Below are 20788 nucleotides of genomic sequence, written 5' to 3'. Positions count from 1 at the left end.
TTGTTTTTAACGCAGCGCGGGAGATTCAGGAGAAGAGGACTGAAAGTGTGTACAGTCACCTAAGCAACTTGTAAGTTTTTATTCTGAAGTTTTCAAGGCACAGCTGGTTATAAAACGTTCTCCGTGAGTTTGGCGTCTAATGCCGCGAACACTGGGGACTTTTTAGAGTGTAGTCGACTTTATTTGGCTCTTTTGTTAGCGTTAGCTCAACTCTGCTGTTAGCTTTTCATGGGGTTGTAAACCGGCAGTGGGGGAGAATGACAGAGCAGATGTAGACTGCATCGCATACCTGTTTTCATGTTTTTTGCTTTCTTCAGTCTGGTGCTTTGTCAGAATGCCGTGTGAAAGGAAGCCGATGCGCTACGGCCACTCCGAAGGCCACACCGAGGTGTGCTTCGATGACACTGGGAGGTAAGTCTGAAAACAGAAGAGGCTCTCACTTTGATCATTGACTGTGACAGCTAATGCAGAAAAAACTGCGATATGATTGTGTTTAAGGCTCACTATAACTCCGTGTTCCATGTATGGTGGGGCCACATCCTGTATGAGTATTGCATTACAAATAAATAAGTAGATAGGTAAATAAATAGAAAGGTAATAGAAGTTATCATGAATAATAAGAAATAGGACCAAGTTATTTAGACCAAATAAATGTGCTCACATTTTAGTGACTGCCACAACATACTGAAAGATCCTGTACATGTACGCAAAATTTATATTCAATTAATTCCAGTCAGTAACTCAGTCCAAGAATATGGAGGCTGGCCCATTATAGGCCAAAGCAAACAGAAAACATGTTCAGCTTCAGATTAAATCAGAATTGTTCAGTCCATCACAGCAAATACTGGTTATACTGGCAGGGCTACTGGGTTTGAACTCCAGCTGGATGAACAGATTGGTCATGTTGCCGGATGGTGCAGATCTCACCATGCAGCAAATCTGTGTTCATTTATGTGTTAATTACCTTGCAGTGGTGTCCCGGTGTTTTGTATGCGGTACTGGCCAATAGAAACAAATAAAATGCCGGCGAGGATTCCCTCCAGGGTCCTCGCTCTTTGTGGTCAGCTTTTCTTTTTTTGGGTGCTAACACATTTGTTCCTCTCATTTGTCTTTGTTCATTCCGATAGTTTCTACAATCTCCCTCCAGGACTTTGACATTTGTGAGTCCTTACATTGATGCTATGATGATTATTCCTTATAATAAGATGATGATTGTTATTCTCTCACTGGCCATTTACATAGGTTACATTGTAGGCCCAAAGTTAAAGCATAAATCAGTGCTTTAATTTGACAAAATAACTTTTAATAATAATCCTTTTTTGTCAATTACACTTTTTTGTGATCGGTTGGAGACAAAATCAAAATTGAAATTCGATTAATTGTGCAGCCCAAGTTTTAACTGCTGTTACATTTCTAGCTCTCATGCTGCTAGGGTCAGGGTTCAGTATAAAATGCTACTTGCAGTGGACAGTAAAAGATTCAGGGGTTTGCTGTAAATCTCAACAGTGGCAGCACTGAAGCATATAGGCTTTTAAACCCTGAGTAGCCTAAGTGGTAGAAATGTGTTTTGCCCATCATTGGTTTTAACACTCTGCACTATATTTGTTTAGGACAGACATCAACCAAATGTAAAGTAGCCAATCTGACCAAAATCATCCATCCGCTCTGGAAAGGTCGCCTGTCTGTCGCAGGGCTAACACAGAGACAGACAACTACTCACATTCACACCTAATTTAGAATCACCGGTTAACTTAACCCCACTAATTGGACTGTGGGAGGAAGCTGGAATACCCGGAGGGAACCCTCGCAGACATGGGGAGAACATGCAAACTCCACACTGGCACGTGGTGGATTCAAACCCAGGAGTGAGGCAACAATGCTAACCACTGGGCCACCGTACTGCCCCAGAGGTTGGGTTTATTTAAATTCTGCCCTACGTAATTAAAATAACAGTGTTATTGAGGCCCAGAAATATGCGGGGCTGGAAACATGCTGGAATCAATGAAGAGTCACAGGGCAGAGCAACGTGCTCACAGCTTTGAGCTGCTTTTTGGATTCCAGGGGACTTCCTGATTAAAACAGATTATTTTCCATTTTCTGCTGCATAAAATTTCTGTAACTTGATCCTGATCACATTCTCCACAGGTTCATTGTAACCTGCGGAAACGATGGAGATGTTCGGATATGGGAGAGTCTGGATGATGACGATCCAAAGTTTATCACCGTCGGGGAGAAGGCTTACTCTCTGGCGCTGAAGGTGGGATTTCCTCTGACTTTTCTACGGATTATAATTATTTGGTGACAATCTGCCTCATAACAAGAAGTTTTGTAGCAAATCCACGCGTGTGACTTCTCCACAGAACGGCAAGCTGGTAACGGCGAGCTCCAACAACACCGTGCAGATCCACACATTTCCCGACGGCGATCCAGATGGCATCCTGACCCGCTTCACCACCAACGCCACGCACGTTGCCTTCAACAGCAGCGGCTCAAGAGTCGCAGCCGGATCCAGGTACTCAAGATAGTCGACTAGCTTGTGTTGAACTGTGCTGTCTGAGTTCTTTTAACGAGTTTCTGAAAGTCAGTCTTTAAGGTTGTGTTTGGTTAGATTTGTAGTTTTCTGTGTTATAACTGTGCTGGGTTCCTGTCATAAAAACGAAATTTCTCCCTTTGGGCAGAGCCAGGCTGGCTTTATATTTAAGGTTCAGATATTAGAAGTATTTAAAAAACACAGTAGCCTCCTTTTAGTGTGATTAATTTAATGCTGAACATCTATGCACACCAACTTCCTTTAAACCTGTTTTCTGTGTTAACATGAGGCATAAATCAGCCCAAGCTTGCTGCAGTGTGTCAAAAAGATCACACATAAACTGGTTTGATGCCATTTTATAACCACTGAAAACTTCAAGGTACAGTAGATTCAGTTTCTTGGATAAAACAACTTGAAGGAATTTTCTGAATGAATTCGATTACAGCTGACCGGGCACACTCATCTGTTGCTCCTGAGATATTTTCCACCACTGATGCCAGAGCTGAAAGACGCGCAAATGTCACTTTTGCTTTGCTAAGCCATGCACGTCCACTCTGCTTCAGGTTCTCCTGCGGCGCCTGGTGAGGCAGTCGTGCGTAATGTGATTGTTTTTTTTCCTTTCTCCTCTTCTCAGTGTCGTGCGTATTAAGACTATACAGCACAAGGCGATCCCATTGGGGTCATTATTGTTCCTTCAGTGCAGAATTATGAATCCTTCAGCACAGCTGTGACGTTTCCAGCTTACAGACGGATTGGTTTCTGATTAGTCCAGATTGGAGATAAACGTCTGTTTGCTGCCACGAATGATTTGCCTTAAACAAGTTTATCACAGTAATAAAAGCACGGCGCGCGGCACCGTATTGATGCTGCTATTTTCACTTTGGTAATTTCTGTTGTTAGATTGATTGTTGAAATTCAGGCATCTGTGGCTGTTAGGGCGGATTTGGTATCTGCCCTTTGACAGACGGTGAGGGAAATCAGTAATATTTTGCTGTTCTTGTCTATTGATTTGATAATTTGCACTTGTATCAGGTCACGACTGACGCGCTTCTTCCCGTCGAGCCGCTGCTCGCTGGCAGGCAGTCAGTGACGTGTGAACACAGTTTGCCGGCTTGTGTTTATTCCAAATTTCTCATTTTTCCACAGTGACTTCATGGTTAAGGTGGTGGAGGTGTCAGACAGCAGTCAACAGAAAACCCTTCGGGGTCACGAGGCACCTGTCCTCAGTGTCACCTTCGACCCCAAAGATGACTTCTTGGTGAGCGATCCTTTCCTCTGAAAGCAGAAATGCAACATTGAGGCTGAGATGAATGCTTGTGTTCTGCTACTTCCATTTAGAGAGTTATGTGTGATTTATAATAAATGTATAAATAAATGCAAGAAAAACACAGTGTATAAAAAGGACCTCCTGTGAGGAGTCGTGCAAGGAATTTGTAAGCCCAGCGCACCTGTCGTACATCACATCTTTGTCGTCTCTCTCTCTCTTTCAGGCCTCTGCCAGCTGTGACGGCTCTGTGGTGGTGTGGAATATTGAGGAGCAGGTACATCAGCTTTTCAGCACTGTCACTGAAAAAAAAAAAAGTCCACATGCATATATTTTTCTACATGGTTTTTATCGTCTTTCTCAGACTCAGGTGATCAATTGGCCTCTGCTGCAGAAGACAAATGACGTCAGTAACGCCAAGTCTCTGTGCCGGTTGGCCTGGCAGCCCGGGACGGCAAAGGTCGGTGACACATCTCTTTGCTGCTTTGACTGAGAAAAGAGAAACATCAGTCCTAAAATAACAAAACATTTGCATTTGTCAGTTTTTAGCTGTTCCCGTTGAAACCAAGGTACACCTGTACGAGCGAGGCTCCTGGGACCGTGTGAGCACTCTGTCTGATGATCTACTCACACAGGTGAGGTTCAGTCAAATACTTAATTGGTGGTATTGGGAGTACCGTGGCAGCTAAGTGAACTGTTGCTCATATTTTCACGCAGAAAGCTAAAGCTAGCACAGGAGACAGGAGACCGTCCTGTACTGTCCTGTTCTATGACTGTGTTTACTGTTTGTAACGTATGCTGTAAAACAACTGGCACACCAGTGCATATGCTGTACACCTGACTGTCAGTTACATATTTGTTGAAACTGTGTACAGTTGAAGAAACGTACATGTCTGCCCAATCCTCGCTTTGTTTAACGATGGACACGGCAACTCTGACATCACCTCTAGGTTTGTAGGTTCACTTCAGAGCCTCATTTTTGGTGTTTTGGTGTCAAAAAATGACAAATTTAAGTTTGGATGGTGGAGTGCCAAGTTATCAGGTAGCACTACTAAGCTTGCTAAACAAGTTGCATTCATAAGCTGAAGGGGTTACAATTAACCAGTGTATATTTATGAATACAGCATTCTTTTTTTCCATTAAATAACCTCAAAAAGCTACTTATTGTACCTTTAAGAAGTGTGGCCTAATACTTTGCTCATAGTGTATATTGTGCACCTCTTGCTCTGACCTTAGAGAATTTAGTGATAGTTTTATTTCATTAAAGGTATAGTTAATTCTTTTTTGAACTTTTTTGTATGTGCTTACCTTGTTTTTACTGAAACTGGTGAGGTGCTGAGTTAAATATTCTGACTAAATATCTAAAATAACTTCATTATTGGGTTTTTTTTATTCTTAAATTGATTTTCCTCTCTTTACTTTTTTTTTTTTTTTTTTGCAGCCCATCAATGTGGTGTCTTGGTCTCCTTGTGGGCGTTTCCTAGCAGCCGGCAGCGTGGGGGGTTTGCTTACAGTGTGGGATGTGAACAGCAAGCTGTGTGTGGAAAGGTCGGTAACGGAGAAGTCTGTGGTGTGCTGAGCGAATTTAAATGCATAGACACTATACTGCCAAAAGTATTCGCTCGTCTGCCTTCACATGCATATGAACTTGAGTGACATCCCGTTCTTGAACCATAGGGATTAAAATTATGTCTGCTTACCCTTTGCAGCTATAACTGCTTCAGCTGTGCTGGAAAGGCTTTCCAAAGATTTAGGAGTGTTTAGGGCAATTGGATGCAGTTGCTCGGCCATCGAAACTATCGACTATTTCATCGATTAATCAAGTAATCGGATAAGATGTCTTATCAACATTTCATCTGCATATTTCAATTTCTGTAGATTTACTGCAGTTTTTTGCTGTGTGAAACAAACCGAGGTGGATGGAGCAGCTACAAAGTTCTCTTTTCTTCACGTTGACGCTTGCTGATCAGGTGGTTGATGGACGACCTCCAGCTGTGTCCCAGCAAAGGTTTTAATGGTGGTTACAGGAAAAGCGCTGCTGCTTTGGACGCCAGTAAAACGTTTCCTTTCGCTCCACCTACGTAATGGCTCCGCCTCTTTGCACTTTCCGAGTGTGTGCAGACAGACTTCACGTAAAACAGCTGCTGCTGTTGTGTTCTCAGTGTTTATGTTGAACACACTATGCGCCTCAGCATCCGCTGACCCCACTCTCTGATTTTACGTGGCCTACCACTTTGTGGCTCAGATGCTGTCGTTCCCAATTGCTTCCACACTTGAGTGTGGAATATTTAGTATCGAGGAAATTTCATGACTGGACTTGTTGCACAGGTGGCATCCTATCACTGTACCATGCAGGAATTCACTGAGCTGCTGAGAGCGACCCATTCTTTCACTGATGTTTGTAGAAGCAGTCTGCATGCGTAGGTGTTTGGTTTTATACACTTGTGGCTACGGAAGTGACTGGAACACCTGATTTCAATGATTTGAATGGGTGAGTGAATACTTTTGGCAATATAGCATATATGGTAGGTGAAAACGAAACTGATCGATGAGATTGATGCTGCACTTGTTTACTGTGCTTCCCAGTGCTTGGGGGATAAAGGCTGGTACCATCATTAAAGGAATAGTTTATTATTGTGCCAACAGAATAAACCCACCCCAATAGTTTTTGCATTTAAAAAAATAGGAATAAAATAGCAATTTAAAAAAAAATTATATAGATATATTTGTGTGTGCTTTCCCTGGATTTGTGCCTTTTTTAAAATTTTTGTTGTGGACATGTGTAAAAGTGACGTTAGTCTTCTTCTTGTATTCTCTGTAAGAAAGCAAAAATGATCAGTAGATGCTGATGATCACTAAAGTTTAAGCTTTCTGTTTTCTGCTGTAGGCAGAAACACGAGAAAGGCTTCACAGTGTGCAGTTTGGCCTGGCATCCGTCAGGCAGCCAGATCGCCTACACGGATACAGAGGGCTGCCTGGGCCTGCTGGATGGACTCGGCACCTCCACAACTGACACCGTTAGCACCAAGGTACTGCTCAAATACCCAGTGGCAGCTTTTTTTTTTTTTTTTAGCCTCTCTGTTGTCAGTCATGCAGATACAAATTATTACATTAATTTAAATTCTTATTATATAGAACCATACTGAGAAGTACAGGGTTTTATATAATAAGGATTGTTAGCATGCTGACAGGATCTTAAGGGTTTACAATAGCTTTTACCAGTCTTTCTGTGTGACACTCTGGCTCTACAGAGGCTTCTAGCAAACCGAGTTTATACTCTAAAGAACCACATATTGACTCTTGTAGCTAAATTTGCACTACAGTAGACAGATGTTTAATTCTTTACAGAATTCCTGATGTCAGCGGTTTCAAACTCATTCATCCCTGTAATTAAGAATAACACAAAATAACTTAGTGATGATGACTCCCTGGAAACCTCCTCTGTGCCTTTAAAAAGTGCCTCATTGTGCTTTGACATGCCTACAGAAAGACATTTCACTACAGTTGAAACCCTCAATTTGGACTATTGTCTGTTGTATCAACTTCGACTGAAAGCATAATTAAAATTTGTAGATGAAGAATGTTTCCTCAACTTCCAAGAATTGACATTTTCGGGATGCAGCTCCACAGGGCTGCCGTCTCGTGAGCGCGCTGTTTGGAACCGTAAACTCACAGCGTGGGAGTTCTTAAAAGTTTCGTTTTCTGTCACCACCGTAAATGCAAGTTTTCAGACACACCCTTTTCTTCCATTCCCCTCTACTGAAACAGTCGGACTCTACTTTCTATTTTTTTCATGTGCATCAGCAATTCATCATAGGTTGTTTATCATCTGATGAATGCTAATTCCCACATGTGTTTAACCTTTAACCTCTTTGAAATTAGGATGTTATTACTAGATTTTTTTTTTTTTTTTATGGCTTCTTGCTTGACTTTCAGCAGGTGTCTGCAAAAAAGCCCACAAAAGACTATGACGACCTGTTTGATGATGATGATGACAGACTCATGGATGAAGGACTGAGTGACACCAACTCTCCAGCTAAGAAAGCAGTCGGAGGAGACGATGAAGATGATGACGATTTCTTGATGCCTGCGACTGGGCGGGTGAAGAACAGAGGAGCATTCCTGGATGATGAGAACTCACTAGGTGGGTGAAGATGGGGCCACTGAGGGTTCGAATGCAGATGGAAGCTGAAAGTAAAAACTGTTTTTCAAGTAACGTGTTACAGCCATCACAAAGTACCAGGACAGTTTCAGTGCTCACTGTTAGTCTAAAAATGTATTTATTTAAAAGGTGTTATCTTAAACTCATCAAACCGGTGAGGGACCTCACAGCATCTGACTTTGTCTCAGGACATCGTCTGTTTGCTGCAGCTGTACCTACCTTTTATTTTCATTAAGATTGCTCAGATTAATCAATAATGAACATAATCTTCCAGTTATGTTCTCCAGCAATAGTTTTGATCTTTAAAATGTCAGAAATAATTTAAACTGTATCACAAAACTCAGGAAATCCAAAGAATGGGAGGAAAATCTTACAAAGAAGAGTTGGCGTTTAAAAGATCTCATTTTCTTTTTTAAATTTGGCCCAAATAACCTTATAAATATATATTAGAACTATATTATTAAACAGGATCAGGATTTGGGTGAAAGAAGATTTGCTGTTCAGGAAGAGATGTATATATATTTTTTATTATCCTCCTGGCTGATATAAAGCCAGAGGATGAACTACTGTGAACAAACGTGCATTTTCTGCTTATCTGCTGGTTAAAAATGTCTTTATTATAATCGTGATGATTATTCTTTTTTGGGGGGGAGGCTAAAACCTCTAATGTGTGCAGGAAAAAAAAAAAGTATACATTTTGTGAAATAAGCAATTGTGAGGAAAAAGTTGAATTCTCAAGATCTAAATGGAAGTTTTTACATGAATATTTACAAGAAATTGGATGTCAGGGTCAGGCAGAGCTATCAGAGCGAGTAGCTGTTTGTGTGACGAAATAAAACATAAGAAATCAGTAAAACTGGATTTAAAAAACTTTTAAAAAACAATTAATTTGGTAAGATATTCGACCACAGTTAGAAAATATTAATATAAACTTAACCTTTTGTCTGTGTGCTGTAGTAAGGATGGTTAATTGTTATGTTAATGTTATGTTATCAGTACTGTTTGTGTGTGTGTGTGTGTGTGTGTGTGTGTGTTTCCCTGTGGACTGTGAAAATGTTCAGGTTTGCATTGCTGCAGCTAATGGGGATCTTAATAAACTAAACTGAGGTGCAGGTTAATCTGTCGCTGTCTTTACTGGGAATGATGAGCTGAAAAATTTGAGTCACCACAAAATCGCAAGGTGTTTAGATTTTAGAAGAATTTTTGGAAGAAATTAAATAGATGGTGATATTGATATTATCATGTTAATGGACAGCAAGTTGACTAATAATAATTCCATATTTCCTTGTTTTCATTCAGACACGGGATCGCTGAAGCTCGGTCAGGATAAATTTGGGGACGACGATGATGCAGGCAGTGCTCTGGAGCCTGCAGCTGCCCCGCTGGTGCCCCTGCGTCCCATCTATGAGGGGCCTCTGCCAACCCCTCCCCAGAAAGCCTTTCAGCCGGGCTCCACCCCTGCCCATCTCACGCACCGCTTCATGGTAGGACGCACTGAGAACAGGCTGATGGTTACTGTTTGTAATCTTTCACGTGTAGTAACAGCGAACTGTGCCTCAGATGTGGAACTCTGTGGGGATAGTGCGAGGCTACAATGACGAGCAGGATAACGCCATCGATGTGGAGTTTCATGACACAGCCGTGCACCACGCCATGCACCTCACCAACTCACTGGGTCACACTATGGCTGATCTTTCCCAGGAGGCCGTGCTGCTTGCCTGCCCCAGCACAGACGAGCTCGCGAGGTAAGCCGCCACCTGATCTGCTTCTTAGCGTTCTTTTTTTTTTTTTCTTTCAGTAAATTTTTCCCCTCTCTCCCCAGTAAGCTGCAGTGCCTCCACTTCTCCTCATGGGACACCAATAAGGAATGGATGGTCGACCTCCCGGAAGGGGAGGACGCGAGGGGGCTTTGTCTGGGTCAGGGCTGGGCAGCAGTCGCCACCAGCACGCTGATAATCAGGCTCTTCTCCATCGGAGGAGTCCAGAGAGAAGTGTTCAGCCTGCCGGGGCCCGTGGTCTGCATGGCGGGACACGGAGAGCAGCTGCTCATCGTCTACCATCGGGGTTAGACACAGACACACACCTTACTGTAGTATTTGTGGTACTTGTATCACTGCGGTGTTGACGTGTTTTTCAATAATATGCACAAATAATTCTGCAGGAAAGCTCAAATAGCCGATGTAAGCAGCAGGGCTATGATGTCTGTGTAACTGAAGAAGGAACAAAAAGCACTAATGTGGCAAAATTTAGTTAACTTCAATTTATGTTCACTAGGAGTCAGGAAAAAGTCACTCTGGTTATTCAAGTTCTGTATTTTTAATAAGAGTTATGATTTTTGGCACTAGTTAACTGATACCTCATCACTCAGGAAACAATATGAAGAATTGCCCTGAGACCCCTAATATGAAGAAACTCACAGCTTTGCCTCCTTTTACGTTAGATTTTCATGATGGCAGCTACTGAACATAGATAGCAGGTTTGTGTGGTTTGACTCAGGCCAAATGTTTCTGAGAAATATGTCTAAACAGCCCACAACATGCTTTTCTTCTAAAACAGAGTCATACTGAACATTTCAGCTGACCACTGATCTAGCACATACACTAATATACCGTATTTAATAGAGACTGACCAATATAGGTAAAATAATCTCGTTTTGTTGTTAAAACTTGTTCACGCTCTGTCAGACTGGTTGTTGTTTGTGGCCACAGCTGCATTGTGGCCTCTGGTGGATAACTGTGCAACATCCAACATGTATAACATGGCTGGAGGGTGTTTGTCCCCTCTCTTCTTTAATTTTGTATTAGTTTATCGGCCATTATTAATGCAGATATCAATAGATCAGTCAATAACTAATATCAGCCGATCTGTCAGCCACACTCTTAAGTTTTAGTTGGTTTGAAATCTTGTAAATCCTCACATTATAATGTAAATTATGCCTGAGTGGAGAAATCTGTCACATTGAACATCGTGCCGGCTTTGTTTTTGTGCTTTCTTGCATGTTTTAATGTCTTTGAAGCAGATGCAGTGCTCACTGTGATTGACAGTTGATCTGAGGTTGATCCATTAACTTCAGTTATTTCACATGGCAGCGAAACCATCTCGAACCAATCACTGCCTGGAAGGCTGAAAAGATGCATTTGAAAATGTAAAATGTGCATCACGAGAGATGAGCGTAAAGCTCCTCCCCCCCCACCACCCCGACCACCACCACCATTGTTATGCTGCTGTTTGGAAATTTCCACTCCGTGATCCACGCTTTGTGCCATATTTAAATACTGCAGTTTGCCACGTTATCTTCCAGCACTGATGAGGCCTTACGCTCCTGCATGTGTCTCATTTTCCATCATCAGCTACAGGTTTCGATGGAGAACAGGCTCTGGGTGTCCAGCTTCTGCAGCTCAGTCGGAAAAAGAGGCAGCTCATCAGCGGCGAACCCCTCCCTCTCTCACACAAGTCCTACTTGTCCTGGCTTGGCTTCACAGCTGAGGGTCAGTCTGTCAAGATACTATAATTTGAAATGTCCTGGACTTTATTCATGTGTTATAGAATCTTAAGAGAAGCAACCTTTCTTTGCTGCTGGTGATAATCTCCAACATGCCAGCCTGGTCTGTGTCATGTGGTTATTTTTATTTTTTAGGTACCCCGTGCTACGTGGATTCAGATGGGGTGGTGCGAATGCTGAACCGCTCCCTGGGCAACACGTGGACTCCAGTGTGCAACACCAGGGAGACCTGCAAGAGTAAATCAGATCACTACTGGGTGGTTGGCGTGCACGAGAACCCTCAGCAGCTCAGGTGAGCTTTCCGCTGCATCATAGTTCATCACGACTCAGACAGGTTTTTGGGCTGATTTAACTTCATGAAGAAAGTTTAATTTCTTGTCAGTGTTTCCTTTAATAACTTTTGGCTTTTGGATAGGTAAAGTTTTAATTAGAACAGCTGCATAAAGGTCAGAAGTATAACTGAATAGATTTATGGCTTAAAATAAATGTATAAGTGCTTATGAACTGATTTCAGTTGGCAATAAAATAGTTTGCCAAGGACTATATTTTTATTTCTTAAAGTGGATCCCCTTTCAGTTTTGTCCTTTATCCTGCAAAGCTAAAAACGTTCTTCAGAAAAAGAGTTAACATTTAGATTCTACCACGCGTGCCAGAGAGCATCAGGAAGCTGCTAAAGCAGTCACAAGCAGATGTCAGTGTGATTTTAGAGTGGCTGCTCAATATCAGTGAATTTCATTTGACCAGTTAACCGGGAAGCTGCGCAACACATAGAGACTATTAAAGGAAACTATTCAAAGTTGTTAGCAGTTCTCTAAAATAAGGTTAGAACGTGCAGTAAGTGCACTTCCCTGCATCTTTAGTAGCATCCTGCATACAGACTAGTGAACCTCCACTCTGCACATGCATCAGCACAATACTATGATTAGCTAATATATTTCTTGTTTTAGCTTTTGATTGGCTCACTGGTGATATGAGCAAAATGACCAACTTTTTTTTTGTTTTTTTTTTTTGCCATTTATAATTTTCCTGTAGTTCTCTTCAGGATTTACTGAGTGCCATTATCCTCATTTATATTAAAGTCTCTTCTATAAGACCTTGTATATAATTTATTGCTCACTTTGTTACATTCTTCCTTACATTTCTTACTGTTTGTTGGGATTGACCTGTAAATTCTAATAAACTAGTTAATTTTATTACAAAAATGAGCCATACATACTAAATCTGATTACACTCACACGTTACGTGATTTCATGATTTGGTGTCTGAGTCACTGCCAGGATGTGTACTGATGTATGGACTTTATGCATACTGTTTATATTGTCTAATGTGTGGTGACTGACATTCAGTAAATATGAGCTGATCCGTGACATAATGCTGTGGCTCTTGCTGGTTGCTTATTGCTTCTTGGAGGCAGTCTTCCTCTGCTGAAGTCCCTTCTGTCCTTGTCCTGTCAGGTGTATTCCATGTAAAGGCTCCAGGTATCCTCCCACCCTGCCCAGACCTGCCGTGGCCATCCTGCCCTTCAAGCTGCCTCTGTGTCAGACCACCACAGAGAAGGGCCAGATGGAGGTAATTAAACACGAGAACGGGGTTTTAAGTGTAGAATTCATTAACTATTTCTAGCATCTTATCCTCGCCCCTTACACTCAAAGATTTGTTTAAAAAAAAAGAGGCTTTAATTGGACTGTTGACTGCCAACGCCTCGGTTTTGCTGATTTTGGATCCAGTAACAGTTCAGTGTGTCCCCCTCTGTCATCATTCAGGAGCAGTTCTGGCGTTCAGTCCTCTTCCAAAACCACTACAGTTTCCTCTCCTCTAGTGGCTACGAGATAGATGAGGATGCCCAGAATCAGTCCCAGAAGGAGCAGCAGGAGTTGCTCATGAAGATGTTTGCAGTGAGCGCGAACACCACACACACACACACACATCAGCTCTGTGATTTAGACCCTCCTGATGTCCAGACTCACGTAGAGTTGTTGTTTTCTTACAGTTGTCCTGTAAACTGGAGCGAGAGTTCCGCTGTGTGGAGCTGGCAGAGATGATGACGCAGAATGTGGTGACTCTGGCCATACGATACGCGTCCCAATCCAGACGCATAGCCCTCGCTCAGCGGCTCAGCGAGATTGCCCTGGAGAAAGCCAACCAGATACAGGAAGATGAGCAAGAGGAGCAGGAAGAGGAGCCAGACTACTCCAGCGTGAGACGGAGCTCTGGGTAACGTCAAAATGCATGTGCTTCTTTCACTGTTTGACTGTGTAAATTAATCTGGACTGTCTGGCTTTGGCCAAAATAACAAATATCACAGTTTCTGGATGACTAATATTTAATTGAGCAATTATACTTGCTCTCAGATTAAAATTGACATTAAAACTATTCTCACATGTTGTGTCATTGTAGCACGTCTCTGCCTCCATGGGTTACCCAACACATACAGTCAGACACAACTCTTTTATTATGCTTGCTATTACACACTGCCTTTAATTACTTTTTTAGACGATGCCGAGTCTGCTCAGTTCTATCAGCCATCGCTGGCTCTCTGACTGCCAGTCCAAGTGGACGCCACACACCCCTTGGTCCCAGTGCACTACTGTGTAAAAGGAAGAGACATAATTAGATAATAGCTGACAGCTGTCCTGCCAGCCTGTCCTGGCACTGCTCCCTGAACCCTCTGCTCCACCCCTGCCCTGGAGGTGAGCCAAAACCATAGCCTCACTGCCTGACTTAGGCCGGGTAGCCATCCGGCCTAACCGACTCTCCGCCCGCAACTGAGGGAATGGCCACAGCCATCTCTGACACTGGCCTATGGTTCACCGGGAATTTGAGAGGTTGTAAAGCTAGATACCAATGGGTTATTTGAGTGTTAGCATGTTTCATGCGGTCAAGCCACTACAGTGAAGCATGGTCCAAACAGGGTGATTGGGCATCCCAGGATGTAATAGCAGAGGATGTTGACTGAATCGCCTTTCTGCTGTGCTGTGTCAAGCCTGACACCTTACGACAGGTGTATACCACAGGGCGGTCAAGCCTGGAGAAACCCTGCAGTAGTCCACACAAAACTGTATAAACCCACCTTTCCTCATGGCAAGAACTATGTCCACTATGCACTGTGAGACTCTTCTGTTACTCCCATCCTCAGAATAGTGATCAGTTCCTCCTCTTGTTTTGGGTGTGTGGTACCCCAGGTACACCTCTGTCTCCTCCACTAATTTTAATAGTTAGTAAACTAAGATTACAAGCAGATGTATTCATTCTTTTTGTATAGGTATCGCCATACTGAAGTCAAAGGAGGGCGTTTCAGCAAAAGACATAATCAGGAGGAGGATGAGGATCAGGAGGAAGGAGGAGAAGAAGAGCTCATGGAGGAGGAGGATGGACAGGAGATGGAGCCGGAGGAAGCAAAAGGAACTAAAAAACGTCAGTTCCATCTCTTAATTCAGCCCACTTTGCACAAGATGTCAATGCTGCAGCTAACACGTCTTCTTCATGTCTGACAGGTGTGAATCCGTTTGCTAAAGAAGCAGGTTCACCCATCAAGCCGTCTCCGACAGCAAGTGAGTAACCTACAGTTACCTCCAGTCATGTCTCTCAGTGTGATTTAAAGCCCGGGTTTGATATAATCTGGCACTGGCAGATTTTTGAGGGAGATTGTGGTGTGACAGCTGCTAGCAGTCAGCTATGAGACACCGATCACTCAAACTCACTTTAACTTGAAATGAGGTCCAGGTATTAGGTGTTGAAAGAAGACTTTGTCAGCTAATTTCATCTGAATGAGCTCCTGAGGTCTCTCATTTGTTTTTCAGTTGGTAAAATGGGACGTGCCAATCCTTTTAAGGTAAGTGCTAAAAATATATTTTTACTGTAACTTCTTCAATTTTCCTCAAAGTCCAGCGTATGGTCTCATGCAAACTAACCTACTGCACACTGAAATTTCTGCACCATTTAGAGTAAAATAAGCAATAAGGCATGGTGTGCTTTAGGGCTCGGCTGGGATTGGCAGGTTGCTACTGTTTAAGAGTGGGGCAGCGTTGAATTCTCAGTTAAACTGAATGTTCGTTTAAAAAAAACAAGTTAAGATGGCAGTGGGTGAAATGGGTGATATCACTTTGCTGTGTCAATCTTTTATATACAGTCTGTTTTCATAATGATGGAACTGGTAAGTCCGTGTGGTTCAGTGGCAAAGAAGAAAAAGGAGGATGGTTTACGGTTCTTAGCGGATGCATTGTTTTTTATGTGATTTGTTGACTGTAATTAAAATATCTTAAAGGTTATCCTTTAAATTTTCATTTGTTCAGGTCTCTGGTTCGGGGAAACTGTCAGCTTCATCTGGTCAGCCACGAGTAACAAACATCCTGGACAACATGACATCCAGCAAGAAGTTAGCTCCGCTCAGCAGCTCCGGGGGGAAACCCAACAAAAGCCCCGTCCTCAAACCTCTGGCCCCCAGGCCCAAGACCAAGGTACATCATCTCTCCACTCCTCTGAAATTAAAGCTATGTAAAATCATTGCTCTGCTGAGGTCTCGTGATGATAGAACCTTGAAAGATAATGCATCTGTGAATCCTTGAGGTTCTTTGCTAAAAATTTCCTCTTTTTTTTTCCTCCCTGTGAAGACTCAGCCGACTCTGCTGCAGATGGCTGGCACAAAGGCAGCTAATAAGAAGGCTCAGAGCACAGAGAACACAGAGCCGGCTGCAAATCTGCAGAAACGAGCAGACACCCCGCCTCCAGCACCGCCTGCAGATGACTCTGAAAACAAGAGGTAAAAGATTTCAGTCAGACCTTTTGGAAGGTTCCAAACAGATTTTACACGTAGAATATTTCTAAAAAAGGCAGCATTTATTATGTCCTGTGCTCATTCAGGCCAAAGACGGGCTTCCAGCTTTGGTTGGAGGAGAACAGGAAGAGTATCCTAGCCGACAACCCTGACTTGGAAGAGACCGACATCATCAAGGAGGCCATGGGACGCTTCAGGACGCTGTCAGCAGAGGAGAGACTGGTATGACACATCAGGGGCTTCAGAGACAAATGCTTCAGTTCCCATAAAAAGTGTTCATAAAGAAAAATGAAAGGTCTACAAATTTGCTGCAACAGGGAAAGAATATAAAAGAGAAATAAGTAATAAGCAAAGCTTAAATATAAAGAAATGTTTTCAAAAGTTTAAAATCACTCGTTTTCATTCTCTGTTTAACAAGTATAGGCAAATTAAGGTGTGCTTTCATTCGAGCCCTGCAGTGTCACATTAACAAGAAGGGGGAAAACAATCCAGGTTTTTTTTTTTTTTTTTTTTTAAACCTATTTTCTCTGAAATCTGTGTCTCAGCTGTGGTCAGTCAATAGGTGAGAAAATAAGGGCGGTTGTGCCAGTAATGACACATCCTTTCATCCACCCGAGTGCTTCTATGGTACCTTGGTCCTGACCCTGCATACATCAAGACTCTCAGCTGAAAGCTGGATGACACTCAACAGAAAGAGAGAGGAAGTGAGGGTGAACTAGGGGAGGGGGATGGTGGGGGGAAGGGGGATGCCTGTTGCCTGGGAACCCAGTCAAGTGTGTTTGGGGAGTGAGGGCACAAAGCATTGATCTTATGATAATCCTGCAGGAGAGACAGTCAGCTGGTCAATCAGCAGGAGCATTTTTTTTTTAGCCGTTTTAAAACATAAATCCCGAGCGACTGTCAGCTGTACATCCATGATGCAAATCTCCTGTTCCCCCTCATCCCAAAGGTGTTCTGTTGGATTTAAATTTGGTGTCTGTGGAGGCCATTTGAGTACAGTGGACTCATCATGTTCAAGAAAGCAGCTTGAGATGATTTGAGCTTTGTGACATCCTGCTAGGGTCGGACATCAGAACGTAGGTACACTGTGGTCATAAAGGGATGAACATGGCCATCAGCAATACTCTGGCTGTGGTGTTTAAATGATGTTTAGTTGGTTCAAAGGGGACCAAAGTGTGCCAAGAAAATATCCCCAACTCCATTACACCACCAGCAACAGCCTGAACCGTTAATACAAGGCAGGATGGATTCATGCTTTCATGTTGTTCACGCCAGATTCTGATCCTACCATCCGGATGTAGCAGCAGAAATTGAGAATCATCAGACCAGGCAATGTTTTTCCAATCTTTTGTTGTCCAATTTTGGTGAGCCCGTGTGAATTGCAATCTCAGTTTCCCAGTGTGGTCTTCTGCCGCTGGAGCCCACCTGCTTTAGGGTGCATTCAGAGATGCTCTTCTGCATTTCTTGGTCATCACAAGTGGTTCCCTAGAGAACTGCCCCTCATTGGATATTTTCTCTTTTTCAGACCGTTCTCTGTAAACCCTAGAGGAAAGTAGTAGATCGTGTAGCTCGTTTAGTGTGGCACCAACAACCAACCATTCACAGTCACGTCATCAAATAAAATAACGCAGCAATTTGCCAGTGATGCGTCAAAGCGTGTACCATCCACCAGCTCTGTAACTGTGCCATTTCTGTGTTTGCTTGTGTGAATATACATGGATTAATGACAGTGGTTCATCGAGCGCTGGAGGTGAAGTGTGTGTGTGTGTGTGTGTGTGTGTGTGTGTGTGTGTGTGTGTGTGTGTGTGTGTGTGTGTGTGTGGCCTGTGCTGCTGCCAGTGTGCACACCAGGCTTGATGATTCATCCTGGCTCCATTACGTCCAGGAAAGCGCTTCCTTTTGTGTCGGCTCAGAGAAAAGGAGGGGGGACGAGGAGGGAAAGAGCCAGCAGGCCAAAGGGATGGAGGCTGTCAATAGTGATTATACATGACAGGATGCAATTTCAAACCGCACGCCCGTGCATGTGTTCCGTCATAGTCGTGTAGGTGTTTTTTGGAGCTGAGATAGAGACAGAGCAGCAATACAATTTTTGTTTTGTACTGTGCAGTAATTAACATGTGCATTTCATGTGCCCTCCCCTCCTTTAGTCATGGACAGAAAGAGCAAAAGGCCAGGCCGGAGAAGCAGCAGATCTGAAGAAGAGGAAAAGAGCAGAAGGAGGAGAAGCCCTGGAAGGTGAACAGGAAAAGGCAGAAGCTGATGAAAATAGCGCCAAGAAGAAGAAATCTTTGGATCCCTCGTCCAAGCTTTCAGCGTTCGCTTTTAACCAAAGCTAAAGCTCCAGTGGAAGGAGAGAGCGTTGCGATTCTTCTGCATATCTGCAAACGTCCTCAGTGTTAGACACGGATCGGTGATGTTCAGTGACGGAGTGTGCTTTGTTCTGTTTGTTTTTACATGTACTGTATTTTAACAGTTTAATAAATGTAAATGTTTGATAATTCACATTTTAGTTTGTGGTTTCATTTTTGCTGGCTCCTTAATCATTTGATGTGTTGAGAAAGAGGATTGCAAAGTTTGAATATATCGGCTTTAGCGCACTGCATAGTCGGCAGTATCTCCTCCATGATGTAACCAGCAATAACTCTATTAATTTCCTGCTGAGTGACAGCTTCGGCAAACTAAAAGCTAACTGTTGCTACATTTAAAGCTGTACCGTCCTCACTGAGCAGCCAGTGTTTCGATCAAATCTCAAGTGGAGTTGTTCTGAGCTTACACGTTGTTCTTGCCCTTTTCATAAAGACAATGAAAATACTTGGAGGCTGTCCTCTAAGCCATCTCACTAATGTGTAGTGTAGATTTAAGTAGAAAGGGATTGCTCATTTCAAATTAATCATGAGTTCAGTTTATTGACTGTACATAAATGATGGCGGTAACTGCAGAGTCTCAAAAGTAAATCCTATGTGCGTGTTACTTACTACAGGCAGCAGGGAATGACTGGTTGCATGAAGGCTTCCCTTTGTGCAGAAGTCTATGAGAAAATGGCCGTCGGCTCATTTGCTCTGTGACCTCAGTAAACACTTGAGCTCAATATTTGAGATCATTTTGAAAAATCTGGTCATTATTAGACTCAAAATTGAGGACAAAGCGTATGCCTGGGGCCTGCTGCAGGGATCAGACAACCAATTAGCCAATGAATTTGTGGAGTTCTTCAGTTTCACGGATCCGCCCCCTGCTCCTCATGTGGGCTCAACACAGATGGCGAAGGTAAAAACACTCAGCTCGGGGTTCCAGACAGTGGCTACAGACATCTTTTATTTACAGTCTGTTTGATTGGAAAACAGTTAATGACTAATACAAGTACTCTAAAGTATTATTTGGTAATAAGTTATCCCCAATATTGGTGGAGAGAGTGACTTAAAAGTATCACATTAAGGCATTTTCATTAAAAAATCTACAGACTTCAAATTGCTACAAAAATGTGCAAAATGATGATAAAGAAACATGCAACAATTAGAAATGGACACAAACAGGTGTGTGAGAAGTGACGTGACCACAGACACCCCACAAAATACATACCTGCCCTAAACGAGGCCAAAACTCCCTGCTTTTGGTCTACCTGACAAACTCATTCGTAAACTTTGGCTGGTTCAAAACTCTGCAGCAGCATCATTACCAGAACCCCCTCCTTCAGCCATAACACCTGTCCTACACCTGCTCCATCGGCTTCCCGTCAAATACTGCATCATTTACAAGATTCTGCTTCTTTCACGTAAGGCCATTAACCTCCTGAGACCCTGCGTCCACATATGGGGACATTACATTTTGGCTTTGCTGCACCTTATACTTCATTGTGCTCAATAGTATTTTATACTTTAAGTCATGTTGTTTTTGTTGTGTTATGCTATAAAATAATCCCTGTGTCCACATCTGAGGACATCTTTTTTTTTTTTCTTACAAAAGTATGTAACAACCATGTAACAAAATACAACTTCTTCAAAGAGGAAGCTTAGTATATATACATTTCAGGTCCATGTAATCACAAATATCTAGGATAAATTGAATATGCATCGCAAACAGGAGCTCGGGTCTCAGAAGGTTAAAAACCTTGCTCCTCAGTACCCTTTCGTACTCCTCCATGCATACATCCCCACCCGTACTCTCGACCCAACTCACTGTTCCTCCTGCTCGCTCATCCACCGTGGGGTCAAGAGCCTTCAGTCGCTCGACCCCTCCTGTTTTTGGAACTCTTTGACCCAGGACTTATATAATTCTGCTCCTCTTACCTCTCTCAAATCTCCCCTCAAAATCCATCTGTTTAGACAAGATTACTCATTGTAATCTGCCATCAGTCGTCAATCTGCCATGGTTTCTCTGTTGTTACACGATTCTCTACTATATACTCTACTACTGGTTCTGCTGGAGGCTTCTTCCTGTTAAAAGGGAGTTTTTCCTTCCCACTGTTTCTCGTAAAAGCACAGCCTCAGGTTCTTTCACAGCTGTGTCATGACCTCACTGTGTGGTACACTGGGTGCACGGTGGCAGAGAAGGAGGCGCTG

General features: G+C 42.9%; 1 protein-coding gene across 2 annotated transcripts; it reads left to right on the top strand.

The window, feature by feature from the left end:
* wdhd1 (WD repeat and HMG-box DNA binding protein 1) lies at positions 1–18660 on the top strand. 2 transcript variants are annotated; one of them, XM_030724946.1, is made up of 26 exons: positions 1–70; positions 318–411; positions 2146–2257; positions 2361–2512; positions 3677–3788; positions 4021–4071; positions 4159–4254; positions 4337–4429; positions 5236–5342; positions 6682–6823; positions 7734–7938; positions 9256–9440; positions 9517–9701; positions 9779–10020; positions 11307–11444; positions 11594–11750; positions 12913–13027; positions 13222–13353; positions 13449–13672; positions 14721–14872; positions 14953–15009; positions 15259–15290; positions 15751–15915; positions 16069–16217; positions 16319–16454; positions 18380–18660. In XM_030724946.1, the coding sequence occupies exons 2-26, from the start codon at positions 335–337 to the stop codon at positions 18566–18568; spliced, it is 3405 nt and encodes a 1134-aa protein (XP_030580806.1). In that variant the 5' UTR covers positions 1–70; positions 318–334; the 3' UTR covers positions 18569–18660. The 2 variants fall into 2 exon arrangements, with proteins under 2 accessions (XP_030580806.1, XP_030580800.1); XM_030724940.1 differs by having other exon boundaries at positions 7731–7938.
* The last annotated feature ends 2128 nt before the right edge of the window (positions 18661–20788 follow it).

Source organism: Archocentrus centrarchus, chromosome 3, assembly GCF_007364275.1.
Source record: "Archocentrus centrarchus isolate MPI-CPG fArcCen1 chromosome 3, fArcCen1, whole genome shotgun sequence".
Classification (NCBI taxonomy): domain Eukaryota; kingdom Metazoa; phylum Chordata; class Actinopteri; order Cichliformes; family Cichlidae; genus Archocentrus; species Archocentrus centrarchus.
This window is presented reverse-complemented; position numbering and strand designations above follow the sequence as displayed.